The sequence below is a fragment of the Colobus angolensis genome, unplaced genomic scaffold, assembly GCF_000951035.1.
Source record: "Colobus angolensis palliatus isolate OR3802 unplaced genomic scaffold, Cang.pa_1.0 Scaffold316, whole genome shotgun sequence".
Taxonomy (NCBI): Eukaryota; Metazoa; Chordata; class Mammalia; order Primates; family Cercopithecidae; genus Colobus; species Colobus angolensis.
This window is the reverse complement of record NW_012116444.1, coordinates 348,523-375,630: the sequence shown is the minus strand read 5'-3', so window position 1 is coordinate 375,630 and position 27,108 is coordinate 348,523. Positions and strand designations below refer to the sequence as shown.

At 49.0% G+C, this 27,108-nt stretch overlaps 1 protein-coding gene across 7 annotated transcripts; it reads left to right on the top strand.

Annotated features, from left to right (window-relative positions):
- The first annotated feature begins 1,822 nt into the window (after positions 1-1,822).
- On the top strand, positions 1,823-26,931 carry ZFYVE27 (zinc finger, FYVE domain containing 27). 7 transcript variants are annotated; one of them, XM_011951164.1, is made up of 13 exons: positions 1,823-2,033; positions 3,178-3,375; positions 8,683-8,753; positions 10,372-10,558; positions 14,463-14,558; positions 15,664-15,776; positions 16,517-16,656; positions 17,505-17,576; positions 18,962-18,982; positions 19,143-19,287; positions 23,324-23,370; positions 23,697-23,778; positions 25,288-26,931. In XM_011951164.1, exons 2-13 carry the CDS (start codon positions 3,179-3,181, stop codon positions 25,350-25,352), a joined length of 1,236 nt encoding a protein of 411 aa, XP_011806554.1. In that variant the 5' UTR covers positions 1,823-2,033; position 3,178; the 3' UTR covers positions 25,353-26,931. The 7 variants fall into 7 exon arrangements, with proteins under 7 accessions (XP_011806554.1, XP_011806555.1, XP_011806558.1 ...); XM_011951163.1 differs by having other exon boundaries at positions 1,829-2,029; positions 17,490-17,576; XM_011951165.1 differs by lacking the exon at positions 18,962-18,982.
- Positions 26,932-27,108: the final 177 nt, after the last annotated feature.

Sequence of the window (27,108 nt, the reverse complement as noted above, 5' to 3'; positions counted from 1 at the left end):
CCCCACACTGAGGTTACCACTATAGTTATCCCCATTTTACATCTGGAAAAACCAACCAAGCAACTCATCTGAAGAGAAGCCCTCCTACCTTACTCATGTTGGAACTGGCGCATAACAGGTAATTGACAAAGTCAACTAAAGCAGGGAGCTGTGAGAAAAATACCTACATAGAGTAAGCATTTAATTTTGGGACAATCACCAATTTATACATAGTTATAAGAACAAACACAGGGAGATCCCACAGACTACCCCCCAATGGTAACATCTTGCAACCCTTCTTAACAGAATGCCTACCATGTGCCAGGTACTGCTTCAGGGGCTGGAGACATAGACACGGGAAACATCAGTCGACAGAAGCCACAAGAGTGAATGAGATCCTCAGGGAGTGTCTTGAGTCAGAAGAAGGGTGGCAAAAGGAGCCCCTACCTTGAGGGGTAGGAAGAAAAGCCCTAAGAAGACCTTGAAGGTAGGAAAGAGAGAAGGAGAGGGTAGTGTCATGGAAGCTAAGGTGGACAATGGTGACAAGAAGGAAAGACAGTCCAGTGCTTCCGAGGTCACCTGCAAGGCGGCCTGGGAAGTGTCCATTAGATTTAGCAGCTAGGATGTCACAGGTGAGCCAAGTAATATGGAGGGGAGCAGGACTACAGTGCAGTGAGGAGTGAACTGGGCGAGGAAGCAGCACTAGAGAGAACTTTACAGTGAGTCTTCCAAGTCAGGTAGGAAAGAGGGGGTAAATTTAGGCTAAAGGAGAAAATTTCCATGAATTTTGCCTCTAAAATGATGATTAAGAGTTAATGAGTCAAGATTTCAGGCCTGTTAGAGCAAAGCCCCAAGGAAATAAGAGTTGGACCCTGGAGCACAGCTGAGTCCTGGCTGGAGGGGTGGGCCTGTTTCTGAAAGGAGATAATGAAGGAAGAAGTGCAGATAAAGCTCTGTGGCTGCTTGAAGAGGGAAGTGATTACTTCCAGCTGGGGCACTCAAGGAAGGGCTACAGACATTTGAGTGCCAGGGGCATTTGAGGGTAACAATGGAGGGGTTCAGTTGGCCAAAGTTAAAGGCAGCTGAAAGATGGCAGGGGAGGAGACCAGGAAATGCAGACTAAGGTGGGTGTGGTATGGTTGGGGTGCTGGGGTCAGATGACACATAAGCTTCAAATTCCCGCTCCCAGTTGCTTCTTAGCTGCGTGTTCCTAAGAAGTTCCTTAACACGTCTGAGATTCCCCATCTGTAAAATGGCGACAACCCTAATAGGGTTGTTGGAGGAGGACTAGATAATGTCTAAAAAGAGCTCAGTCCGGTCCAGTGCTTGGCTCCTCCGTACCTGAGCGTCAAGTCACTACTGTAAAGCCATCGGACGTGTCCTTTAAGGGAAATTAACTAAGCCACACGGTGTGAAGTGAACTGAGCTGGGAGAAGCCTGCACAGGACCTTGTACACACTAGCTACTCAGGAAACAACTGCATGCTCTGCTGAGCATCTCATATAGGATACGGTTTCCGTCTTTCCTGGGCTCACACATAGTGCCCAGTTCAGTTCCAAAGTTTGAAGGAAAGAGGATGAAGATGTAAATTCTTCAGTTAAGCCTCTCGCCAACTGCTCCCTGCGGCGAGGCAGGGCAACGAGGTGCACGGTCGCCAAGCACGTGCTCCCAAAGGTCCTCAGGTCTTTGTGAAACGCGGCCAGCCAAGGACAACGATAACTCCAGCCCGCAACGCGCGGGGAAAGACGCGCAGGCGCACTGCTGGCAAGGGGGGTGGGGGCTCACCTGTGCTAGAGTGGGCGGAGCTAAAGCCGGAGCGTCATGACGTCACGAGGACGCAGCCGCAGAACGATTCGCATCCCGGAAGCGGCGGCGGTGGCGGCGGCGGCGTCGGCGGAGGAGGAGATTTTCGGGCCTGCGACTTCCGAACGGCCCTGGTAGGAGGAGCGGCGTTCGGCCTGGGCGAGCCTGAGGAAACGCTACGGGGCCCAGTGGCTCTCCCCCTGCTCCTGCCCGAACCTGCCGTCTCTCTTACGGAGCCAGCGGCCGGGTAAGTGAGGTGCCGGCCCCCCCCACCCCGCGTCCCCGTGTCTCCGTAGGCTGTGTGTAGTTGGGCGCTTGGGCGCAGCAGGGGCCGCCACCTGCTGGCCCCGCGAACTTGGGCGTGGCCTTCCCTGTCCTGCCGCACGGGCTCCATCAGGCCCCCCTGGCTGCAGAGGTCTTGGCCAAGGCCAGTGCGGGCGTCGACCTACCTCACCCCTTCCTGGGCTTCTACCTGGCGTCGCTCTGTGCCTTTTCGCCCTGGCTCGGCCTCTGGTGATTTCGGCTCCCGTTGGCCCCTTTGTCCCATCCCCTCACCATCCCATCAGGTCGCGGCTAATTGCCTGGGACTGGTTTATGTTGCTCTTCGCCGAGGTTCCGCCCCCTCGTTTGCTGCTTAGCGTTCGGGGTAGGACTTTGAACTGGGAAAGACCGTAAAGGCTCCTGGGTTTCCTCATCAGAGAGGGCAGAAGGGAATGGGGCGTTGTGATGCCGACTGCCCTGGGCGGAGATGGCCCAGGAAGTTATTGGGAACTGAAGGGTTAGAGGATGGGGCGGGAGTCCTGGAGCACGGTATTTCATTCACTCTTTCAGCAGGCATTTGTTAAGCACCCACTGTGTACAGGAACAGTCGTGAATGGCGGCCAGTTAAGAGCAGGGAGTTTTACTTTGACGTAGTAAGTGCTCTGCACTTGATCTTAGCCACAAGGCCAAGAAGCGATGTGATGTGATAAGTGCTTTGTTAGGGTGAGTACCTGATCCTTTGGGAGCATTGGGGAGGGTCTCCCAGTCCAGAGTTGGAGGTGTTGGCAGAGACTTGCCAGAGTAAGGGAGTGATGTTTAAGCTGATACCTGAAGGATGAGTAGGAATTAACCAGGTAAAGAGTGGGAGAAAAATGTTCCGGGACATCATTTCATTTCAGCCCATGGGCTTCCTCGCTACAGCGATCATTTATGCTTGGTTTTTATGATTTTTAGTTTTGATGGATCTGTGGGGAAAAGAGCATTGGACGGAGAGTCCAAAGAACAGGATTTTAGGTCTGAATAATTCACTTTGCCTTGCTCACAGGTTTACTGTGGCACCACCTGAAGCAGTAGGTAGAAGTGTGTTGGGGACCAGATGTGCAATGCAAATGTTGGTAATTATTATGGTTACAGGATGCAGACTTCAGAACGTGAGGGGAGTGGGCCGGAGCTGAGCCCCAGCGTGATGCCCGAGGCTCCCCTGGAGTCTCCACCTTTTCCTACCAAGTCCCCAGCGTTTGACCTTTTCAACTTGGTTCTCTCCTACAAGAGGCTGGAGATCTACCTGGAACCCTTGAAGGATGCAGGTGATGGTGTTCGATACTTGCTCAGGTACAGACTTTGTGGAGTTGCTCGTGTCTGCTGTGCCTTCTGCCTTCCTGCTCTGTAGTAACTTAACACCGGCCGTTTAGGCAGTGCCTGGGCTGTCCTTTCTGCCCTAATGAGGAGCAGTTCTAGGAGGTCTTTTCGGTCTCTGGGTTTATCTAGGCCTACCCTGTGTCTCAGACCCAGCCCAGGAAAGGCAGATACTGGGAGTGATCCTGCCTTTCAGCAGGATTCTTCTTTGTGACTGAATAAGCTCCTTCCTCTGGACTGCTGGACAGCCTTGAACATCACGCCTTCTGCAGCTTAGAGCAGGCTTAATTTTTTCCTTTGCTCCCAATATTGGCTTAATTAATATTTAAAAATTAGGATATAATTTTGAACAAAAGTTTAAGAAATACAAAAATCTATGACTAAGCAGATACCATTTTCACTATTTTTTTTTTTTGAGACAGGATCTTGCTGTGTTGTCCAGGCTGGAATGCAGTGGTGTGATCATGGCTCACTGTAGCCTCAACCTCTTAGACTCAAGTGATCCTCCTACCTCAGCCACTGTGCTTGGCTAATTTAAAAAAAAAAAATTGTAGAGAGGGTCTCGCTGTGTTGCCCAGGCTGGTCTTGAACTGTTGGGCTCAAGCGATCCTCCTGCCTTAGCCTCCCAAAGTGCTGGGATTACAAGTGTGAGCCACTGTGCCCAGCCCATTTTTACTAATTTATTGAGATTATGGATTTTAATTTTTTCCCTCCTATCCTGCTTTGATTTTCATTCTCTATATTTTTCTTTTTTTTCTTTTGGCTCATTTTATTATGTTAAAATTATTATTATTGTTATTTTTTTGAGACGGAGTCTCGCTCTGTTGCCCAGACTGAAGTGCAGTGGCGCGATCTCGGCTCACTGCAAGCTCCGCCTCCCGGGTTCACACCATTCTCCTGCCTCAGCCTCCCAAGTAGCTGGTACTGCAGGCACCCGCCACCATGCCCAGCTAATTTTTTGTTTTTTAGTAGAGACGGGGTTTCATGTGTTAGCCAGGATGGTCTTGATCTCCTGACCTCGTGATCCACTCACTTCAGCCTCCCAAAGTGCTGGGATTATAGGCGTGAGCCACTGCACCCAGCCGTTAACATTATTTTAAATTACTTATCGGCCGGGCGCGGTGGCTCAAACCTGTAATCCCAGCACTTTGGGAGGCCGAGACGGGCGGATCACGAGGTCAGGAGATCGAGACCATCCTGGCTAACATGGTGAAACCCCGTCTCTACTAAAAATACAAAAAACTAGCCGGGCGAGGTGGCGGGTGCCTGTAGTCCCAGCTACTCTGGAGGCTGAGGCAGGAGAATGCCGTAAACCCGGGAGGCAGAGCTTGCAGTGAGCTGAGATCCGGCCACTGCACTCCAGCCTGGGCGACAGAGCAACATTCCGTCTCAAAAAAAAAAAAAATAAATAAATAAATTACTTATATGGCATTCTACTCCCTAAATATGTCAGTTTTTATCTCTAAATAATTTAATTAAGGACGTTTCTTTTAAGATCAAAGTAATATCATACCTAACAAAATTAATAACTCCTTGGTATCATCCTATACTCAGTTCATATTCCGTTTCCTCAGTTGTACCATCTATTTTGGCTAAATCACGTTTCAGTCCAGGACTGTGCATTGTTTGTAGTTATTATGTCTTTTAAGTCTTTTTTCAGTCTAATTGTCTCTCATGACGTTGACTTGCTGAAGAGACTGAGACTGAACTTACTTTCCTGGAGAATTTGCTGCTGAGATTTGTCTGGTTTCTTCCTGGTGGTGCAGACTAGAAGTTAGATTTAAAGGTTGGATTTGATTCAAGTTAGAAAGGTTTTTTTTTTCCCCCAGAGGTAAATGTTGTGTCCCTGATACTGCATTGCATCAGGAGTCACACAAAAACCTGATTGTCCTAAAGAGCAGAGGTTTTTAACTTGGAGCCTATGGGTGAATTTTAGGGATCAGTGAATCCCCTGAAACTGCATGTAAAATTGTGTGTCTGCACATGTGTGTATTTCTAGGGAAAAGCTTCTAGTTTTCATCATACTCTCATAAAGACCCTCAACCCTATAAAATACCTGAGAGAGACTGGTAGGAAGCAGGGTAAGTGGAGTTAGGTTAACCTCTGAGGATTCCATTGCGTATTTATCAACGCCTCAGGCTGGAAATAGTGGATGGTTTGTTACTAGTTCTCTGGCCAAGGCCCTACATTTTTCTTGTTCATCTAATTTATGTCAGTATCTTTAGAGATGAGCTAGTCAGTGTTCCAGAGCTGTGTTCTCTACTGTAAGATCACTGTGCTCTTGGCACAAGGGGTAGTGAGACAGTATGAGGGGAGGCTGTTTTCTCCTTTTATAATCTCTGCATGATGTGAAGTTTGGTCTTCTTTAGGAGAGAGGCTGTGTCCCCTGGCACATTCTTTGTATGTGTGTGTATTGCCGTTTGTGGCAAAGTACGAAAGTTAAGTATATCCTGCCCTGCCCTCCTCCTTTTCCTCTACTAGTCTGTAGTGCTTCTTAGCATACTAATGTGTTAGGGTTTTTCCATTTTATGGAAATCGGAGGATGTGGTAGGATTGGTTAAAAGCTGGATGCAGGAGGAGCATTGGACCTAAAAGCCCCCAGGAGCCTGCGGTTTCTGTGCTTCTGGGAGAGGGAGCATTGGTCCGTGAAAGTGGCTGTCACATTAGTTTGTGCTTTTGATTGTTCTTTTCTTAGTAAAGAGGATTTGACTTTGAAGAGGGACCTAATCTTGGGCTCTGGCTATTAGGTCTGAAGCCTAGAGCTGCAGTAAATTGTTAACAGACTCTCTTCTGGGATCAGCTACTCTACTGCTTGGGTCTCCTGGGACCAAAGTGTCAGTAAAGACATTTTATAGAAGGGAAGAGGCTTTAAAATGAAAGTGACTTGAGTGGTAGTGTGATGTTTTTATTTCCAAAATGGGATTGGCTTTTATTTCACTTTTACCCTGGTAGCTGCCACTAGAGGTTCTGAGGCCTAATTAGGGTAGTACAGGTGGAGTGTGTTGAATTTCAGGAGAAAGACAGAGATGTCATTTCATTCCCTTACTCATAAATTTTATTAAAAAGTAAAAGCCCCTTTACACTGTTGGTGGCAGTGTAAATTAGTTCAACCATTGTGGAAGACAGTGTGGCGATTCCTCAAGGATCTAGAAGCAGAAATACCATTTGACCCAGCAATCCCATTACTGGGTATATATCCAAAGGATTATGCATCATTCTACTATAAAGACACATGCACATATATGTTTATTGCAGCATTATTCACAATAGCAAAGACTTGGAACCAACCTAAATGTCCATCAGTGATAGACTGGATAAAGAAAATGTGGCACATATACACCATGGAGTACTATGCAGCCATGAAAAAGGATGAGCTCATATCCTTTGCAGGGACATGGATGGAGCTGGAAACCATCATTCTCAGCAAACTAACACAGGGAGGGAAAACCAAACACCACATGTTCTCACTTGTAAGTGGGAGTTGAACAACGAGAACACATGGGCACAGGGAGGGGAACATCACATACTGGGGCCTGTTGGTGGGTGGGGGGCTAGGGGAGGGATAGCATTAGGAGAAATACCTAATGTAGATGACAGGTCGATGGGTATAGCAAACCACCATGGCACATGTATACCTATGTAACAAACCCACACGTTCTGCACATGTATCCCAGAACTTATAATAATAATAAAAAAGTGAAAGCCCAGCATAAATTAGTTAACCTCATTCAGTAACTCTGAAATACTCCCATTAGAACACACGAAAATACATTTAGCCCCAGCACGGTAGCTTACGCCTTTAATTCCCAGCACTTTGGGAGGCCAAGATGGGCAGATCACCCGAGGTCAGAAGTTTGAGAGTTTGAGACCAACCTGGCCGACATAGTGAAACATCCCGTCCCTACTGAAAACACAAAAACCGGCCAGGCGTGGTAGTGTGTGCCTGTAATCCCAGCTACTAGGGAAGCTGAGACAGGAGAATCTTGAACCCAGGGGGCAGAGGTTGTAGTGAGCCAAGATGGCGCCACTGCACTCCAGTCTGGGCAACAGAGCGAGACTCCGTCTCAAAAGAAAATACATTCAATGCTTTGTTTGCCAGCAATTTACCTGTTTATTTTTCTGATATTTGTCTCTCTCCTAATGACTCACCGTACGTATTGTCACTGCCTTTAGAATTTGGGTGTTGTCGCTTCATTGTTGAATCTGTGCTTCTCTTTCACTACTAAATGTGCTTTATCGGGGATGGAGCCAGCAGCATTTGCTTGTTCTCAGCAACCTGAGTCTCTGGTCTTCCTTCCCTCTTTAGGGGATTCTGCATTGCCATTTGGTGGTGGTGGTGGTGTCAGCGACTGTATCTGTGTTTGCTTCTGTCTATTCCAGCTCACTTAAGGTGTGATTGCTAAGTGAGTGCTGCACCCTGCTTTCATCTTGATTTTTAATATATTAAAATATTTACTACTGTTTCTCCTTTTGAATTAATAGGTATTCAAAATAAACTCTCAGATAAACTCAAAGTTTCAAAAACACGGACATAAGAAGATAAAGGCACAAACGGGGCCAAAGAAGTCCACAATTTGTTCTTTCTTGATTTCCGTATTAGTTGAATCTTGTGCAATGATTATATATTCTTAAGAAATTATAAAAAAGAATAGAGGAAAATATTAAAAATGTTTGTCAGTGTCACCTCTTAAGGAGAATACAGCCTTACAAAACACAGGTTAAATGGTATTAACTGGGTTTCTTAACTGATTTTTTTTTTTTTTTTTTGAGACGGAGTCTCGCTCTGTCGCCCAGGCTGGAGTGCAGTGGCGTGATTTCAGCTCAGGGCAAGCTCCGCCTCCCAAGTAGCTGGGACTACAGGTGCCCACCACCACACCCGGCTAATTTTTTTGTGTTTTTAGTAGAGACTGGGTTTCACGGTGTTAGCCAGGATGGTCTTGATCTCCTGACCTCGTGATCCACCCGCCTTGGCCTCCCAAAATGCTGGGATTACAGGCGTGAGCCACCGCGCCCAGCCTTCTAAACTGATATTTTATAAATTCTTCTTCCTTTTGGGAGAAAGCACTACAGACCTAACAGTTTCCTCACCCCAGGTGCTAATGTGTGACATCTTACCGCCTCTCCTGGGCACCAGTCCAAGTGAGAGGCCCCCTTTTCATTTCTCCTTGACCTTCTGTGTTCCAGGCCTCCTCTCTGGTTTGATGTCCCATCTGTGCCGCCTGGTCTCCCCTCCCCAGCTGGAGGAGTGGCTCTCTGTAGTGATCAGGACTCTCTGTGTTGTAGGTGGCAGATGCCTTTGTGTTCCTTGCTGACCTGCCTGGGCCTCAACATCTTGTTCCTCACTTTGAATGAGGGTAAGAACTGCCTTCAGGGGCCAGTGGTTTTTGTGAATGAATGTGGGGAAAGAACACCTGGATGCAGCCCCACCCTGTGTGTGGGAGCTGCTCTTGTTGTCCTGAGTTAGTGTTCCTCTGTGTCTGCTTGGAGTCAGAAACAGGCCCTAGAGGGACAATCCAGGCTGAGCTGCCTGCTGTGACCTTGGGCAAATTATTGGACTTCCCTGTTAAGGCCTAATTTTCCTTATCTCTAGAGGGAGGATAAAAATGATGCTTTCCTCCTAGAGTATTTGTGAGGAATGCGGCAGTCTAGGCATAATACTTAGCACAGTGCCTGGCGTGGAAGAGGCAGCCAGTGCATTGTAGCTGCTCTCAGTATTATTGTTGTTTCCTTCTTGACTTCCTGCTGAGGGTGCATTCACCTTTTTCCATTTTGGTTTTCAAGCGGATTCAAGGGTCATCTGGGGACATGGCATGGGTGAAGGTACTGGGAAGGGGAACTGATAAGGGATTTTTGCCATATCTGTTGCTTTTCTCTGGTTCAGCTAGTGAGCCTAGCAGGAGCTGCTGGGCAGTCATCAGCAGTGAGGAGTGGCATAAAGCCTTTGAGATAGAAGTGTGGACACGTGGTGTCTGTTGGGGTCCTGAGTAATGTCTCCTATGAACCTCTTACTACAGTACATACCGTGACCCTACCCTGTCGGTGGTTGGCACTGGCAGATGGCCACATAAAAAGACCCCTCAGGGTGAGAATAAAGAGTCTGGGACAGAATGTTTGGAGGAGCTGGGCCATTATTCATGTTTTTGTTCTTATATTTACCTTGTATTCCTCAGGTGTCTTCTTTGTTTCCTCTGGAGATAGGGGTTGAGTAGGTTGAAAATAAATCCAGTTCATACAAGATCTCATTTTCTGTTTCTTAGTTGGACTCATCTTTACCTGTTCAAAACTTCGTAGGATGTTTGATTTTTTCTATATTTTTTTGATTTTTGATTTTGGTGTTTGATTTTTTCTATATATGCTCCCAAAGTAAATCAGTTCCTGTGACATGTTTAATAAGCATTTATTATGTGCCCGCTGTTCTGTTAGCTTGCTGTTGGGGTGCTATGTTACACCCCAACAAAAGAAGTTCCAAAGAAGTTCCTCCTTTGAATTTTATCTCGACTTCACCATTTCTCAAGGCACAGTTGTCTGCAGTGTCCTAAAAGCTGAACGAAAGACCTTCTAGTCTTCCTTAGTGGCCCAGAGGTCTGAGTGTCAGGCATCAGGAGCACCTGGCAGTCACACTCCAGCATGAGCCTCCTACTGTGTGCTAGCAGCATCTTAAAATGTATTAAAAGTGAGGATGGAGCCACAACAGTGACCAAAGGGACAAAGTCCCAGCCCTCAAGGGCTTACTTAGTAGAGGAGACAACAGGCATGCCTGTAATGTGTCATGTGGTGATAAGGTCTATGAGGAGTGAAGCTGGGTTAAGGGGACTGGAGAGTAGGGGTGTGACACTGTGTCATACAGGGCCATCAGGGAAGGCCTGACTGGCAGAGCCCTGGAGGAGGTGAGGAACAAGCAGTGGGCGTCTGGGTGGGCCGACTCCTGGTCTTTGCTTACCTGTGTTACCTGCAGTGTTTTTGATTCTGTAGGTGCGTGGTACTCAGTAGGTGCCCTGATGATTTCAGTGCCCGCCCTGCTGGGCTACCTTCAGGAGGTTTGCCGGGCACGGCTGCCTGAGTCCGAGCTGATGCGGAGGAAGTATCATAGTGTGAGGCAGGAGGACCTGCAGAGAGTTCGCCTGTCTCGTCCCGAGGCCGTGGCTGAGGTGAAGAGCTTGTGAGTATGGAAGAGAGGCCAGGGAGGTGGGGGAACAGTAACAGCAGCCATGACACTAAGTGCTAGCTTTGTGTGCCAGACATTATATTAGGCAAACCACAGCTGTTATTTCATTTAACCTTTTTAACAGTTCTGAGAGGTAGCTAATATTAACATCTTCCATTTATGGGTAAAGAAAAAGGCTGACTTACTTAGCTAGAAAGTGGCCAAGCTGGGATGAGAATCTAGATCTGGCTGTTTTCACAGCTCCTGTTCTTTCTGCTGGAGAGATAGTTTAGGATCTTGATTAAGCATGTGCATGTATAAGCCACTGCCTGGGTTCAAATCCCAGCTCTCCTATTTACTTGCTGTGTAACATTGGGCAAGTTGCTTAGCCTCTCTGTGTCTCAGGTTTCTCATCTGTTAAAATGGAATGATAACAGGGCTTACTCACAAGGTGGTTGTGAAGATTGAACACGTGTCTGGTACCGGGGAAGTGTTGAGTAGATCCTAGTTATCACTATACTGTGGAGAAACTTCCTAAACATAACAGAGCTGGTACTTCTGAGGAAGCATTTTAAGACTTGAAAAATACTCATCTAACAACTTCAGTAGAAGTGGGCATTTACACTTCCCTTGCCTGGAGTGGGATCTCTGCATTCTCTTGAGATACAGTAGGGGCAAAAGAAGTTATAAACAAATAGATATCTGGGCCTCACCCCAGAAATTCTGAGTCAGTTTTCTGGAGTTGGGCCTGGATATGTAGTTTTTTTAAAAAAGACTTTCTTACTTTGAAATAGTTTTTTATATGTGTGTGTGTATACATATATACATATATATATATATATATATATTTTTTTTTTTTTGAGATAGAGTCTCGCTCTGTCACCCAGGCTGGAATGCACATCTCGGCTCACTGCAGCCTCGGCCTCCTGTGTTCAAGCGATTCTCATGCCTCAGCCTCCAGAGTAGCTGGGATTACAGGCACCCACCACCACACCCAGCTAAGTTTTGTATTTTTAGTAGAGACGGGGATTCACCGTGTTAGCCAGGATGGTCTTGATCTCCTGGCCTCGTGATCTGCCCACCTCGGCCTCCCAAAGTGCTGGGGTTACAGGCATGAGCCACCGCGCCTAGCCATTTTTTTGAGACAGAGTCTTGTTATGTCACCCAGGCTGGAATGCACATCTCGGCTCACTGCAGCCTCGGCCTCCTGTGTTCAAGCGATTCTCATGCCTCAGCCTCCTCTCCTGGATTACAGGCGTCCACCACCATGCTCGGATAATTTTTTGTATTTTTAGTAGAGACGGGGATTCACCGTGTTAGCCAGGATGGTCTTGATCTCCTGGCCTCGTGATCTGCCCACCTCGGCCTCCCAAAGTGCTGGGGTTACAGGCATGAGCCACCGCGCCTAGCCATTTTTTTGAGACAGAGTCTTGTTATGTCACCCAGGCTGGAATGCACATCTCGGCTCACTGCAGCCTCGGCCTCCTGTGTTCAAGCGATTCTCATGCCTCAGCCTCCAGAGTAGCTGGGATTACAGCTTCCATGTCCAGCTAATTTTTGTATTTTTCATAGAGATGAGGTTTCATCATGTTGGCCAGCCTGGTCTCGAGCTTCAGCCTCAAGTGATCTGCCTGCGGCCTCCCAAAGTGCTGGGATTGCAGGCATGAGCCACCGCACCCAACCTGAAATAGTTTTAAACTTAAAGAAGTGCAAGAATAATACAAAGAACAGCCTTATGCCCTTTACCCAGATAGAACAGTTGTTAACATTTTGGCGTGTTGGCTTCGTCTGTCTCTCTACATATACATATTCTTTTCTTTTTCCTAAACCATTTGAAAGTAAGTTGCAAACGTAATTGTTTACACCAAATACTTCAGCATTTATTTCCTAAGAACAAGGACATTCTCTTATATATCCACAGAACTGTAATCAAAATTAGGAAACTTGGCCGGGCGCGGTGGCTCAAGCCTGTAATCCCAGCACTTTGGGAGGCCGAGATGGGCGGATCACGAGGTCAGGAGATTGAGACCATCCTGGCTAACACGGTGAAACCCCGTCTCTGCTAAAAAATACAAAAAACTAGCCGGGCGTGGTGGCGGGCGCCTGTAGTCCCAGCGACTTGAGAGGCTGAGGCAGGAGAATGGCGTAAACCTGGGAGGCGGAGCTTGCAGTGAGCTGAGATCCGGCCACTGCACTCCAGCCCGGGTGATAGAGCAAGACTCTGTCTCAAAAAAAAAAAAAAAAAAAATTAGGAAACTTAACATTGATAACTAATGTATAATTTGTAATCAGATTTTACCAGTTATATTAATAAAGTTCTTTTTCTTCTTTTCATTTTCTTTCTTTTTTTTTTTTTTTAACTTTTTGAGGTGGGGTTTTGCTCTGTTGTCCGTGCTGGAATGCAGTGGCATGATCATGGCTTACTGCAGCCTTGACCTCCTGGACTCAAGTGATCCTCCTACCTCAGCCTCCTGAGTAGCTGGGACCACAGGCACATGCACCATGCCCTGCTAATTAAAAAATTTTTTATGTAGAGATGGGGTCTCACTGTCTTGCCCAGTCTGGCTTCGAATTCCTGGCCTCAAGCAATCCTCCTGCCTCAGCCTCCCAAAGTGCTGGGACTACAAGTGTGCGCCAGTGCAGGTGGCCTAATAAAGTTCTTTGTATCAGTTTCCCTGATCTGGGATCCAATTCAGGATTGTACATCATGTTTAATTTTTTTTTTATGTTTCTTTAGTCTGCTTTAAAGTGGAGCAGTTCCTCGGTCCTTGTTTCTTGTGACATTGACATTTTTGAATAGTGCAAGCTTATTATTTTGTAGAATCTCCCTCATTTTTGGATCATTTGGTTCCTTGTGATGTGTCATGTTCAGTGCATCCTTATCAGGAGGCACACAATGTCAGGAAATACTGACTTTGATCACTTGGTTAAGGCATCTGTACTGTAAATTACCATTTTACTCTTCTTTGGTAGTAATTTGAGGGGAGATATTTTGAGACCATGTAATTATCTTGTTCCTCATCAAACATTTACCCACTGCTTTAAAAATCCATTGATGAGTCTTGCCTTAATCAGTTTATTACTATGATGGTTGCAAAGATGATCTTCTAATTATTCTATTTGCATTTTTTTTAACTGGCTTTCTACTATAAGAAAGCTCTTCCTTCTTATTTATTATCAGTATGAACTCATAGATTTATATTTTATTTGATGAGTTAGAATCTATTACTGTCATTATTTATTTTGATATCAAATTGTCCTAAATTTGGCCAGTAGGAGCTCTTTTGAGTTGGCTCTTGTTTGCATTGGTCCCTGTCAATTTTGAGTGCTTCGTTACTTTATGGTACAACAGGATGGTCAAATTCATCTTATACTTGCCTGTCGCAGCCCTGAAATCAGCTTGTCTCCAAGCTTCCTGGTTTGCCTTTGGAAACCCAGATCTAGGTTCAGATTGTGCTCATGGCTTCTGTGGTTCATCCATGTTTAAAAAAAACAACAGCCAGAACTCCCCAAGTGAGTCTGTTTCACATCCTAGGTGGAGAATATCATGCCATTTTTTCTGACAGCTGCTGTGTACCTGTGAGGTGGGTCCTCTGATCCTCATTTTATAGATACAGAAGCTACAGCCCTGGAGAAGTTCAGTAGCCTGCCTGACATCAACAGCTAGGAAGAGACCAAAGAAGGAACGTTTATACTGTTTCCACCTCAGCAAGAGGCTCCAAAAAGGGAACTGAAATGTAGCTGGGGTGGCTTAGCCAGGCCCGTTTCTCCCATGCTGTCTCAACCCCTCTCTCTTTAAGCATATGGTGAGTGTGTTTAGAGAGATTGACCATCCCTAGCCAACTGAACCTGCAAGGCCCCAGGCTCCACTTCACAGGGCTTATGTCCTGCCCACTCACCAAAGCCCCTGTGTCTGTAGCTTGATCCAGCTGGAGGCCTTCCTGAGCCGCCTGTGCTGCACCTGTGAAGCTGCCTACCGTGTGCTGCACTGGGAGAACCCTGTCGTGTCCTCACAGTGAGTGACCCCTCCTCTCCCACCATTACCCTGTAGGAATTTGCAGCTTGAGCCCGAGCAAAGCCAGCTGCCTTGAGAGGACCTCTGCCCCCTCCTACCTCAGGGGAAGAGCTCGCCTCCTGGGCTCTTGTGTGTGTATCTGCACATATGCTTGTGGGTTCTAATGTAGGCTTTTGTTTAGATGCTTTCTTTTATGTGTGGTAAAAATATTTTAATAATAGAAAAATAACTCACCGTGTAATCTACTGTGCAGCCCAATCTCATGTTTGTTTTGCTTGCTAGAATTTGTCATATGCATCTACTTTATGGATGTATAATTTCGTAGTGTATGTTTGATTTTTCTTTTGTTTTCCACTTATCATTGTATTAAAGATGATTTTCTTTGTTGCTATATAGCCTTTGGAATTATTTATAATACCAGATTAATATAGATGGCAAATATAATTTATAGAACCATTCTGTTGTAGATTTAGTCAATTTCTCTTTACTAACCCCATGGTAAACATTTTTATGGATTTAGCTTTAATCTGTTAGAAAATTTTTCTTAGAATAAATTCAAGGATGAAACTACCATATCAAACAGAATGGGTGTTTTTGAGGCTCTTTAATGTGAATAATAGTAATAACTAATGTTTGTTGTCTTCACCTGGTGCCAGGCACTGCTCAACACGCCCTCTGTGTTATCTCACTCTTATAGTAACTCCGTTGGGTAGGCGCTATTTCAGTCCCCATCTTACACGGGAAGGGAGCCGTGCCCAGAGAACCAAGAGACTTCTCAGAATGAGAAGTGGCAGAGCTGGATTCAATCCCAGTCTGTCTTACTCTAGACTTCAGAGTCTAGACCTTGAGGAGTGATCGTGGTTGAACCAGTTCATGTGCCCCCAGGTGACACCACCTCGGCCTCACCAGCATTAGATGTTTGCACCGGTGACTTGTAGTTCTCTGTCTTCATCGCCATTTTCCACTGGTTTGATGAGCGGGTCTTGTCAGTTTATTAATGTGCCCAGAGCTGTGTCTCACCTGGACCCCGCTGTGGGTTTGCTCCAAACCCGTCTCCTTCTGCTGTTATGAATTTCTGATCTTGTGGTTCTTCCCTGTCATCCAGGTTCTATGGGGCTCTTCTGGGCACGGTCTGCATGCTGTATTTGCTGCCACTCTGCTGGGTCCTCACCCTTTTAAACAGCACGCTCTTTCTGGGGAATGTGGAGTTCTTCCGAGGTGAGCCCTGGAGGGCCTGACAGGGATGGGGCCCAGGCTGGCTCTGATGGCTAGGCTAGGCTCCCCAATTCTGTCTCTATAGCTAATCATCAGTTTGCTGTGCTTCCACAAGGGGCAGCACGACACTGGGGTCCTCTCTCATGGGCTCTGTGTGTCTGAGATGTTAGATGAAGCTGGAATCTCACCAGGGGAGGGTGCTACCATTGGGCTCCCATCTCCCTTCCCTCCCTTCCCAAGGCAGATGAATCATTGCTTATATGATATGGCTTGTGGAAGATGAGGGAAGGAGGTTTTCCCAAAGCTGCCTCCCATCCCCTGGGGTGCAGCCACCTGGAGTTGCCACCACATGTCTGTGTGATCCCAGAGTACCTGTCTGTTGTCTGGCTTCTAAAGCGCTGAAGCAGTCTGGAGAGGCACTGAGTCACAGAGACCTGAGTCTGTACATATGTTTGGGTGATTGCTGTATTTGTTTTCCTCCCTGTGGTAGAGTAATTAATTACAGAAGCCATGATTTATTGACCATTTACTACATTTAATCTCTGTAGCCATCTGGGGCAGGTGGTGGTATCTAAGTTTTGTTTAAGAGGCTCAGGTTAGATGACTTGCTCAGAGTTAGGAGGGCGACTCTTTCCTGTAGCAGAGGGAAGAGAGGCCAGTCAGCTGCAGAAGTGGGTACCCGCAAAGTGCCACTCATGGTGTCTCATTTTTGCCTCCTACCCTGTTCTCCATTCCCTGGGTAGTTGTGTCTGAGTACAGGGCATCTCTGCAGCAGAGGATGAACCCGAAGCAGGAAGAGCATGCCTTTGAGAGCCCTCCACCACCAGATGTTGAGGGGAAGGGTGGTCCGATGGACAGCACGCCTGCCCTCACACCCACGGAGGTAAGTGCCACTGTCAGGGCAGATCCTGCTGTGGCAGCTTGTGGGCCCCCCTGTTATCAGCTTGTTTGTGGCTCCTCGGCTGGCCTCTGTTGTAGTTCCTGCTGTTTCCCAGGCCTTATCTCCTCCCCTGAAGTGTTTAATAATAATAATTGCAATAAAAACAGCTACTCCGTGCTTCGTTGAGTGCTTGCCCTGTGTCAGATGCTGCTCCAAGTGCTTTATAGATAGACAGTCACGTCATGGAGTGCAGGTTTTTTCTTTCTCCTTTTCTTTCTTTTTTGTTTTAATTTTTTTTGAGATAGGGTCTCGCTCTGTCACCCAGGCTAGAGTGCAGTGGGGCAATCACGGCTCACTACAACCTCCACCTCCTGGGCTCAGGCAGTCCTCCCGCCTCAGCCTCTTGGGTAGCTGGGATGCAGGCATGTGCCATCATGCCCAGCTAATTTTTTTGTATTTTTAGTAGAGATGAGGTTTTGCTACATTGCCCAGGCTGGTCTCAAACTCCTGGGCTCAAGTGATGTGCCTGTCTCGGCCTCCCAAAGTGCTGGGATTACAGGCGTGAGCCACCACACCAGGCTGGTGTCTAAGACCCCAGCCCTGTGGTTCTAGAGCTCATGCCCTCAACCACTGTGTGATGCGGCCACTGTAGGGCCAGCCGTGCTCGTGCTTCCATCTCCCCCACCCTGCCAGGCTAGAGGTTGCTCCTTCCTGTGATTTCCTTCTTTCTTGCAGTTGTGCCATTTCCTGGTGTTTTGGGTAGCCTGGATGCTGGCTTGGGGAGGTGGTCCTCTGCCTTAGGGAGCAACGCTGCCATCCTTCTCCTTCTGTCATAGAGTCTTTCTTCTCAGGACCTCACACCGGGCAGCGTGGAGGAGGCTGAGGAGGCTGAGCCAGATGAGGAGTTTAAGGATGCGATTGAGGTGGGTGGCCCTTCCCCAGCATCCTCTATTGAGCAGGCCAAAAATTGGGTGGTCCTGGAGCTGTTTTTTGTTTTTGTTTTTCAATGTCCAAGTGAGAAGCTAAAACTTGCTGTGAGCTAGAACTGGTTGAAAGGGTGCCACTGAACCCCTCCCCGCTCCTGTTTCTTGTTGAGCCAGCTGTCCTGGGTGCCCAGGGCAAGAATGGCTCTGGAAGTCTCCGGGTAATGCCCTACTGGGGGAGCTGGATGATTTCTGGCCTTTGCTGGAGACGGTGGGCTTGATGCCTTTGATACAGGAAAGGCAGCTTTTGAGGAGGCTGCTGCCCTGGGTCTCCGCTCTTCTGCAGAGTGAGTTCCATAAGATGTCCCTTTGCCGGGCAGGGAGGGGAGGTTGGAGAAAGTAGTTGCATGGCCAACTGCTAGGTCGGGAAGTTAAACAGCCTTCTTGATTTTAGGATGGTGATTCAGACGGGTAGTTTGCAGAAGTTGTTTTATTTGGCATGCACAGTTTCAAAGTAATTTTTTGAGCCAATGTTTAAATATGGAGAGATTTTGGTTAGAACTGCAGGTTTCCAGTCTCTCTGGTAGCCCTGAGTATGCAGCAGTAGGTGTTGCTAAGGAGCTGCTGTCCCCTTTACGCAGGTCACATGTGGCTACAGGTGGTCTTCAACACCCCTGCTGTATCTTGTCGCTGAGATCAAGTGGCAGTTGCCATTTGTCACATTTGCGTTTGTTTTTCTTAGAGTGGGATATAGTTTCTCTTTATTTATTTCTCTTTGTAAAGTGGGAAATTGAGATGTAAGAAAAACACCTCGTGGATTTCCACTAGACCTGTGATTTACCCCAATTCACCTCAATCATACATCAGCCCAGGCCATGCAGGCATTTGACTTTCTGATGGCTAAGAGATTGCTCCAAAACTTTGATATATGATTATAGACCGTGAATCTTGGTGGAGGGAATTTGTAGAGCAGGGGTTTTCAAGCATTTTTGTTGATGACCTATAGTAAGGAACACATTTTGCATCTTGACCCAGTTCACACTTAGGTCTATAAAATATGTAAAACTTAAGTGAAACAAAAGTTTCCTGAAAATACATTTTAAGGGATATTTTCTTTCCTTTTTTGTTCTACTCAAATAAAGACCTACTAAATTAACATCACCCAGTTTGAGAAACAGTAGTACCCAGCTTTTTCCAAGGCTGTTCCATGCTGGGATCCTCTTTTGGTGGGGGCGTCTGTCAACGTAACCATTTGGGAAGTGCACAGAGCTCAGAGCAGTGCTTCCATGCGTGCCTCTGCTTGGGGGCCCCTCCACGCAGCTTCTTTCTTCTTGCTATCTTTTTCTCTCTGTTTTCTCTCCTCTTCCCCGCACCTTGGGAGGCAGGAGACCCACTTGGTGGTGCTGGTAAGTGGAAGGCTTGGTGGGTGGGCAGGGGCTGGGCTGGGGAGGGTAGCTGAACCGGCTGCTGCCACACCTCGTGGGGGCTGCTGTGCCGGATGCCTCTGCACACAGGTCCCGCAGCCTTGCAAGAGGTGGGCAGGACTGGAAGGAGCTGTTCCCACAGGAGGATGATGAGGGTGTCCCGTGCCCAGCAGAGGATGAGCTGGCCCTGCAGGACAACGGGTTCCTGAGTAAGAATGAGGTGCTGCGCAGCAAGGTGTCTCGGCTCACGGAGCGGCTCCGCAAGCGCTACCCCACCAACAACTTCGGTTCGGCCAGGGCACAGGGCTGGGCTGGCAGGGGAGTAGGGGGGGACTGCTGGGACTTGGGGGGGGAACACCCAGCCACCGGGGCAGAGTCTCAGAACTATGGGTACTGACTTGTGACAAGAGCAAGGAGTGAAGATGTGTCCACGGGACCCTGGGGCGCGAGCAGATGCCCGGCAGGACTGTTGAGGGAGTGGGTGTGGCTTGTCCCTCTGTACTGATTGGACATTCACCTGTGGGAAGACAAGGAACTCAGTTTGGGAAATGCCATCCTGGCACTGCAGAGAACCGTAATCCTGACAGAACTTCAGAAGGCAGTGTAGCATGATGGCGAGGAACAGAGTGGAGTGTCACCACTTACTGCAAATCCCAGCTCAGCCAGGTGTCCTTGAGAAAATTATTTCACACCCCGTGCCTCAGTTTCCCCTTCTGTAAAAGGGGGATCATCATTCTGACCTCATAAGGTTGTTACAGGTCTCATGTCAAATGAGACAGTAGTACTTATGAAGGGTGCAGTGCTGGTTGGTTCATAGTGAGTAGTGGGTGCGGTTAATGTGGGAGGCCCTGGCCCACCCCGTGGGTTCCTAGGATCCTGTCTTGGTCTTTCTGATCCAGCTGGAAGCAAGTTGAAGCAAACATTGTTTCTCTGGACGTGATAAGAGCCCTGAGTTCACCTCTTCCCAGTCAGTCGTTATTTTACTGAGGGTTGGGGAGAGCGGTCAAGGAAGGCAGCTTTGGAGAAGGGTGGACTTGACGGTTAGCACAGCTTGGAGACCTGGCTTAGATCAGCAGCGTTGGGAGCTGAGCCACATGACAATTGTGGAGGAAGCCTAGAGTAGCTAGGTTGACCTGGGAGCTGCTTGCTCCTGAGGAAGGGCCCTCCTGCCTGCTGTCAGATGGGAGCAGGGGAGGGGGACAGTACTGTGGGTTCTGGTGTCGAGTGAGTTCTAGGGTCTGTGCCCTGGAAGAAGCCTATGGAGTTTATCTTGAGAAATTTAACTCAGGGCCCCCAGGGTCCTGCCTTCCTACCCCCACAGCAACCAGGGCAGTTGTTTTCTCAGGATTAGATGTCCTGGGCAGGCTCTTTCCTTCTGCTGTGTGAATATCCCCCAGTTATTCAAGATCTCTTTCTTTTTTTTTGAGACAAGGTCTCACTGTGTCTTCCAGGCTGGAGTGCAGTGGCATGATGACAGCTCACTGCAGCCTCGACTTCCTGGGCTCAAGTGATCCTCACAGCTCAGCCTCCCGAGTAGCTGGGACTGCAGGCATGCAGCACCATGCCTGGCTAATCTTTGATTTTTTTTTTTTCTAGAGACAGGGTCTTACTTTGTTCCTCAGGCTGGTCTCGAACTCCTGGGTTCAAGTGATCCTCGTACCTTGGTCTTCCAAAGTGTTAGGATTACAAGTGTGAGCCACCACGCCTGGCCCCTTTTATTTATGCTGCTGGCTGACTTCTGTAGGGCATTCTGTATGTTCATTGATCTGTTTACCCTCCATACTTGCACATGTGTGATCTCATTTCATCCTTACTGTAGGTGTGACAGGAGCAGGCAGTTCTTAAGGGCTCAGAGCAGCCAGGTTCCAGCAGTCCCCAGTAGCACTACACACAGGAAGTATTACTCTGGTCCAGCAAATAATTTATCTATTTCTACAACTTCTAAGTAAAGGTACTTAGTTGTTCCCATTTTACAGATGAGTAACCTGAGGTAAAAACAGTGCTTTGCCCAAAGACTTTAGCCTGGAAATGGTAGAGCTGTGACTTAAATTCAGATCGTCTAATTTGGCTCTTGTGTTCTTTGTACCTCTTCATCCTCCCTCTCCATTTTCCCTTTGCCCTCATGTGTGGAGTCCCTTGTTTTATGCCTGTCCCGCTTTTGTATTTGATTTTTGATTTGGATAATCTTTGCCAGCATGGGCAGAGGCCTTTTCAGTTTCCCTCAAGGATGGCAAGGGCAGAAAGTGCTTCTTTTCCTAAACCCCTCTTAGCTCCTCATCCTTCAGGACCACTCACTTCTTTCCCTTTTCTGAAATGTTCTCAAGCTCTTTGCCGTGAGGGCAGGTGTAGCAGCTCCTGCAGCCTCTGCTCATGGGTCTGGGTCCTGAGAGCAGGGCGAGGGGAGCTGCTTTGGGGCTGTCTTTCTCCATTTCAGCTGCCATAATGAAATACACTAAGCCGGCTGGCTTTTAAGTAGTGGAAATCTCTCTCAGTTCTGGAGGCTGGAAGTCCAAGATCAGGGTGTCAGCAGGATCAGGTTCTGGTGAGGTCCATTTCCGCCATCATAGACAGCACCTTCTCACTGTGTCCTCACGAGAAGGAGGGTCACAGCAGTTCCCTGGGGCCTCTTTTATAAGTGCACTAATCCCATGCACGAGGGCTCCACCCTCATGACCCAGTCACCTCCCAGGGGCCCTGCTTTGAGTGTTAGGATTCCACATGTGAATGTTGGGGGACTGTAGCAGGGGCCATTCTGTTTGCCCCTGCCCGTGGATGAGGGGATGCATGGGGAGAATGAGGGCAGACTGTGCAGGAGCTTCTCTGTGGCCTCCGTGTGGGAGAGGTCTTGGTGGGGAGGGCCCTCCTTTGTCCTGGAGGCTCCATGACTGTTGCCCTGGCAGGTCCCACTGGGCCTTAGTGCCCCTGCTCTCACGGCCTCGGTGGCATCATCACATGGTGAGTGAGGATGGGTGAGTCCAGGCCATTGCCGAGAAGGGGCAGAAAGAGTTGGTAGGTGTTGGAAGGGAACATCACCTGACCGAGGTGCTCTCAGTGCCCAGAGCCCTCCCTGGCTCTGGCCTGTGTGTGGGTTCACAGCTGTCTCACCAGCCCACTTGGCTGTCCTAGGCTGCTTGGCCCTGGCATCCCATTCAGTTCAGAGGAGCCCTTGGGCACAGGCCAGTGTGAGTCTTTGAGTAGCTCCTTTTGCCTGTCCCATTCACCTGCGTCCCTTGTTAAGGAGAGGCTGGGGCAGGCTGGCTTCCCCAAATTCTTAGTGTAGGGACAGAATCTTGGAGCAGCCAGTTTCCTGGTTTGGCACCAGCAGCAGGCTTGTTCTTCTCTTTCCCTGGCTGATTGACAGAGTGGGCATTTACCTGAAGCGCTTTGGCCTCAGATTTCCCCTGGCTCTAGCTCAGGTCTTCCTTTCCCTGAACCTAGGGAGTCTCTTTTAGCAAGAACTTCAGGTGATTTTGGCTGGACAAAGGAAGGGACCACACGTAGCCGTCAATAAAGCTTTAGGGCCTTTGTGTGAAAGTGAGGCATGGTGCTCTGTACCTGCCCAGACAGGTGGTCCGGCTGGGTCACAGCAGGACTATGGGCCCCACATTCCAGAAACCTCCTCCTTCCCTATCTTTCCTCTCCCTTTATACCCTATTGTTGTCTTCTAGCCATTTTCTAAGCTGCCATTGCCCCTCCACTGTTGCCGGGCACTTGGCCATCCTGGCATCTCTGGTGGTTTAGGCAGGACCTCTCCTTGCTCTGCATCCCTCCATGCCACTCACTGCCTACCACAATTGAGCATTCTACCCTTCATGTCTTCTCGGAATGTGCCTGGCTCTCAGCTTCTCTCCTACAGTCTTCAGGGGACAGAAAGCAGGAGTTTGGGTTTTTAGGAGGCGTTTCTGTCTTTAGCCTGTGGGTGGAGTATTTGTAAGGCGTTGCTCTGGAAAGGGTCGTGTTAGGCAGGTGTTATCTGGGGATGCCTGTGGTCAGGTCCCTGCCAGCTTAGCTGGCTTTCCAGGAGTGGATTCTGCTGGGTGCTCTTTGAGTTCTGTTGAACCTGCAGGTGGGGTCACTCAGCTCTGGAAGGGTTCAGGGACTGGTACCTATGTATGGCTGGAGACATCAGTTCTCAGGGGCTATCAGTCTTCTTAGTTTGAGTCCTTCTTTCTGGCTCTGAATCTGGCCTTGCTCCCTGGCTCACTGTGTCCAACCAAGGAGGCTGGGCAGGTGTCCTGAGTTTCCCATTTAGAAGTGCTAGGAGCAGGTGAGCGTGAGAGTCCTGGGATGGGCGGGGACTGAGCTGCTGCCTCTGTTTCTCAGGGAACTGCACGGGCTGCTCGGCCACCTTCTCAGTGCTGAAGAAGAGGGTGAGTGTGAGGTTGCATTTGTTGGGGACAGTGTCCTTGGGACTGTCGGGTGGGGAGGAGTTGAGGGGAGTCATTGAGGAAGTCTGGCTCGGGTCACATTGGGCCTGGCAGTGGCTTTCTGGAGTGAGTGTGCCCTCCCCTGCTCCTGTGCCACCTTTCACCAGCCTCCCCAGGGGGCATTCCATTTGCTCTCTTTCCTGCTCCACTTGGGTACCCCCCAGTCCCAGTTTCCTTGGGTGGGATCAGCTGGTGTAAAGGAGGGAGGCGCTGAGAACTCCAGGTGCCTGAGGGTGGGGGACACATCTGACCTTGGCTCTTGTCTGCAGCGGAGCTGCAGTAACTGTGGAAACAGCTTCTGCTCTCGATGCTGCTCCTTCAAGGTGCCCAGGTCCTCCATGGGGGCCACAGGTGAGTGGTGCAGGTGGTGGGAGGGCTTGGTTGGTATCCCGTCAAGGGGATGCCACATTGTGGCAAGGGGGCGAGGGTGTCAGAGGTCAAGGGAACTTGGGATTGTAGTCAGGCCTATGGGAACGTTTCCTCCATCCCCTTTAGCAAAATCCTGAAATATTTGGTACATGCCGAAGAATAGATATGATGTACCTGTGAATTATGAAGGGTAATAACAAGATGAATACCTGTGGCCGCTTCCCTAAAGTTGAAAAACAAGAGCACTGGCAACATCCCCGTGGCTCCCAGCACTGCTCCTGCCTTCTGGAGTCAATCCCAGCTGCACTTTTAATCTTTTTCTTATTTCCTTGGCACTTTGAACAAAAGTTAAAAATCCCTTTTTTCCTTTTATAAAAGCTGTACATACATGTTGTAAATAAAACAACACAGATAAGCAAAAGGAAGAAAAATATTCCTGATTTCTTCCCGAGAGAACAATCGGACGTGGACCCTGCTGCTCATTAGCTTGCATGTAGAATAAAGGCGCGTGCATATTCCTGAAAAATGTGGTCACGTTTCATGTACCGTTTTGTAATACAACGTTAAACCAAGTTCTTTTTTTTTGAGATGGAGTTTCGCTCTTGTTGCCCAGGCTGGAGTGCAGTGGTACAACCTTGGCTCACCACAACCTCTGCCCCCTGGGTTCATGCGATTCTCCTGCCTCAGCCTCCCGAGTAGCTGGGATGACAGGCATGTACCACCACGCCCGGCTAATTTTGTATTTCTAGTAGAGATGGGGTTTCTCCATGGTGGCCAGACTGGTCTTGAACTCCTGACCTCAGGTGATCTGCCTGCCTTGGCCTCCCAAAGTGCTGGGATTACAGGTGTGAGCCACCGCGCCCAACCCAAGTTCTTTTTTCTTCCAATGCAAGTAACACATGCTTACTAACTAGAAAATTTGGAAATTATTAAGCAGAAGAAGGAGGAAGAGAAAAATAACCCTGTAATCTTACCACCCAGAGATAACCACTGTTAAAACATTTTGGGAAATTTCACTGTAACATTTTACTTATTTTAGTCTTATTTTTTTGAGACAGAGTCTCGCTCTGTCGCCCAGCCTGGAGTGCAGTGGCACCATCTCGGCTCGCTGCAACCTGTGCCTCCTGGGTTCAAACAATTCTTGTGCTTCAGCCTCTTGAGTAGCTGGGATTACAGGCATGCACCACCACGCCTGGCTAATTTTTGTATTTGATATTTTATTTAAAAAGACATTTTTAAAGGTGTTCTGTTTGTGCCACAGTGATGTCTAATTCATAGCACAGGAGAAGCCTGCTGTTGGCATCATCACGCCCGGGATCCCTAGTTCCCATGGAAAGAAGAGTCTCTGTGGGCGGGCTAGCAAGCTGGGCAGGGAGGCTGTGGGCTGGGCCGGGGGTCTGTGTGGGGTATTTGGGAGGGTGGTTCTAGTAGTTGGGGCCATGAACCAAAGGGCACAAGGAAATGTCTCACCAAGTTCTTCCTCCTTTTCAGCCCCTGAAGCCCAGAGGGAGACTGTGTTTGTGTGTGCCTCGTGTAACCAGACCTTGAGCAAGTGAGAAGAGAGGCCAGGGGCACCCATCCTTGGGGCCAGAAGTAGGGCCCCCACTCTCCCCACCCCTGGCCCCCTGTGGTGTGTGCTGGGCAAATGTGGCCTGAATGCTAGGTAGGCTTCCCCTTCCTTCCTCGCTCTCTCCAGCTGGATTCTGGAGCTGTTCTCCACCCCTGAGGGTGGCTGGCAGTGGCTGCTCTCAATCCCTTGGGGAGAGGAGCCCCTGGAGGGCCTGGTATGTTTGCCCTGCTCTGCCTGGGACTGAATGAGTGGACTCAGAGCTGGGCAGGCAGTAGCCACCAGAGGGCAGCAGTGAACTAGGCCAGGTCTGACTGGGGTCTGATGACCAGCGTCAGTGTGGTTATGCCTGGGAATTCCAGACCTGAGGTTGGGAAAAGAGGTTTTTCTCCTGTAGGGTACTGGCCAGGCCCTCAGCCTCAGAGAGCCTGCAGAAGGGCTTGGGAGTGCCACACCCCATCTCGGCTGATTGAATGTCCTTCCAGGCACCAGGATCTCATCATTTTCCCCATCAGAGGGTGTGGCCAGGCCTGACAAGACCAGGGGTGCTTCTAGAAACAGGGTTGAAGTTCCCAGATTCCCCCAGAGGAGAATGTGTATAGGAGGGGTTGGCTGAGTCCTTCAGCGTTAAGTGGAGGAAAGCATGGGGAGGCCCCAACAGCTGGACAGACCTCAGCCTCCCCTGGAAGACACCTCAATTCACAGACTCAGCCCACACGATGCCCTAGTGTCCCCAGCTGCGCTGGAGCAGCTGCAGGGCACTTGGATCACAACTTCTGCACCCTCTGCCCAGAGTCTGGGGCAGTCCTCCACTGGCCCAGTGCTCCAGCTTCCTTTCCCTGCCTCTTGTCCCATGGAGTGGGAGGCCAGGTGAGTGGAGCAGAGGTCCTGAAGCCCTTGACCCCTGGGGGCCTGGGAAGTGTAGGATCTCTCTGGGCTGGGTCCTGGATCCCGGGGCTATTCCCTGGAGGACAATCTCAGTTATGGGATAAGGCCCTTTGGGGGTCTCCATTTTCTTTCCAACAATTTCATATTCACTGCTGGACTCTTACGGGCTCAGTATCTCTCCCTTAGCCATGAGCTGGCTCAGGCATCCCTTCCCTTCCCTGGAGCTGCTTTGCCTTTCTAAAGTATTTATTTATTTATTGCATGGTTCCTGGGAACATGTAGCGCACAAGGAATGGGATGAGGAGGAATTGGGAGGGGGTCTCCTACTTAGAACTCTTCTCTGGAGTCATGGACTGCCTGGGACCCAGGACCCATGAGGGGGCTGAGAGGTTTCTACACTCAGGGAGCAGGGGTGCAGAGAGGCAGGTTGGGGAGACAAGGGACCCATCCTAGGCCCAGGCCAAGCAGTTTAGCTGGGACTCTACAGCCAGGGACCTGCCCAGGCCAGTGGAGGTGCCAGAGCCCTGGGGAGCCTGGCACGCTTTGGTGTCGTATCGCCTCTGTGTCCTGTTAGGAGAGTTCAGTACCCCATGCTTTCTTTACACTGGAGAGGAACTAAAAGGATCTCTGTGTCTATGGAGAATTGTCAATAAAAAGGCCTCAAGCTTCTTGTTTTTGTCCTGTCTTTGTGTTGGCATTTTCCCTGAGACTGGAAGACCAGATCTCCCTGGCACTGCTGGAGTTTTGCAGGCCTGGGCAATTCCTGCAGGACCAGGCTGAGGGGCGGGCCTTTGGGGCACCCTGGTGGCAGGGGTGTGGGGGCTGCAGCCTGGTCTGGGTGTGAGCTGGGGGCCAAG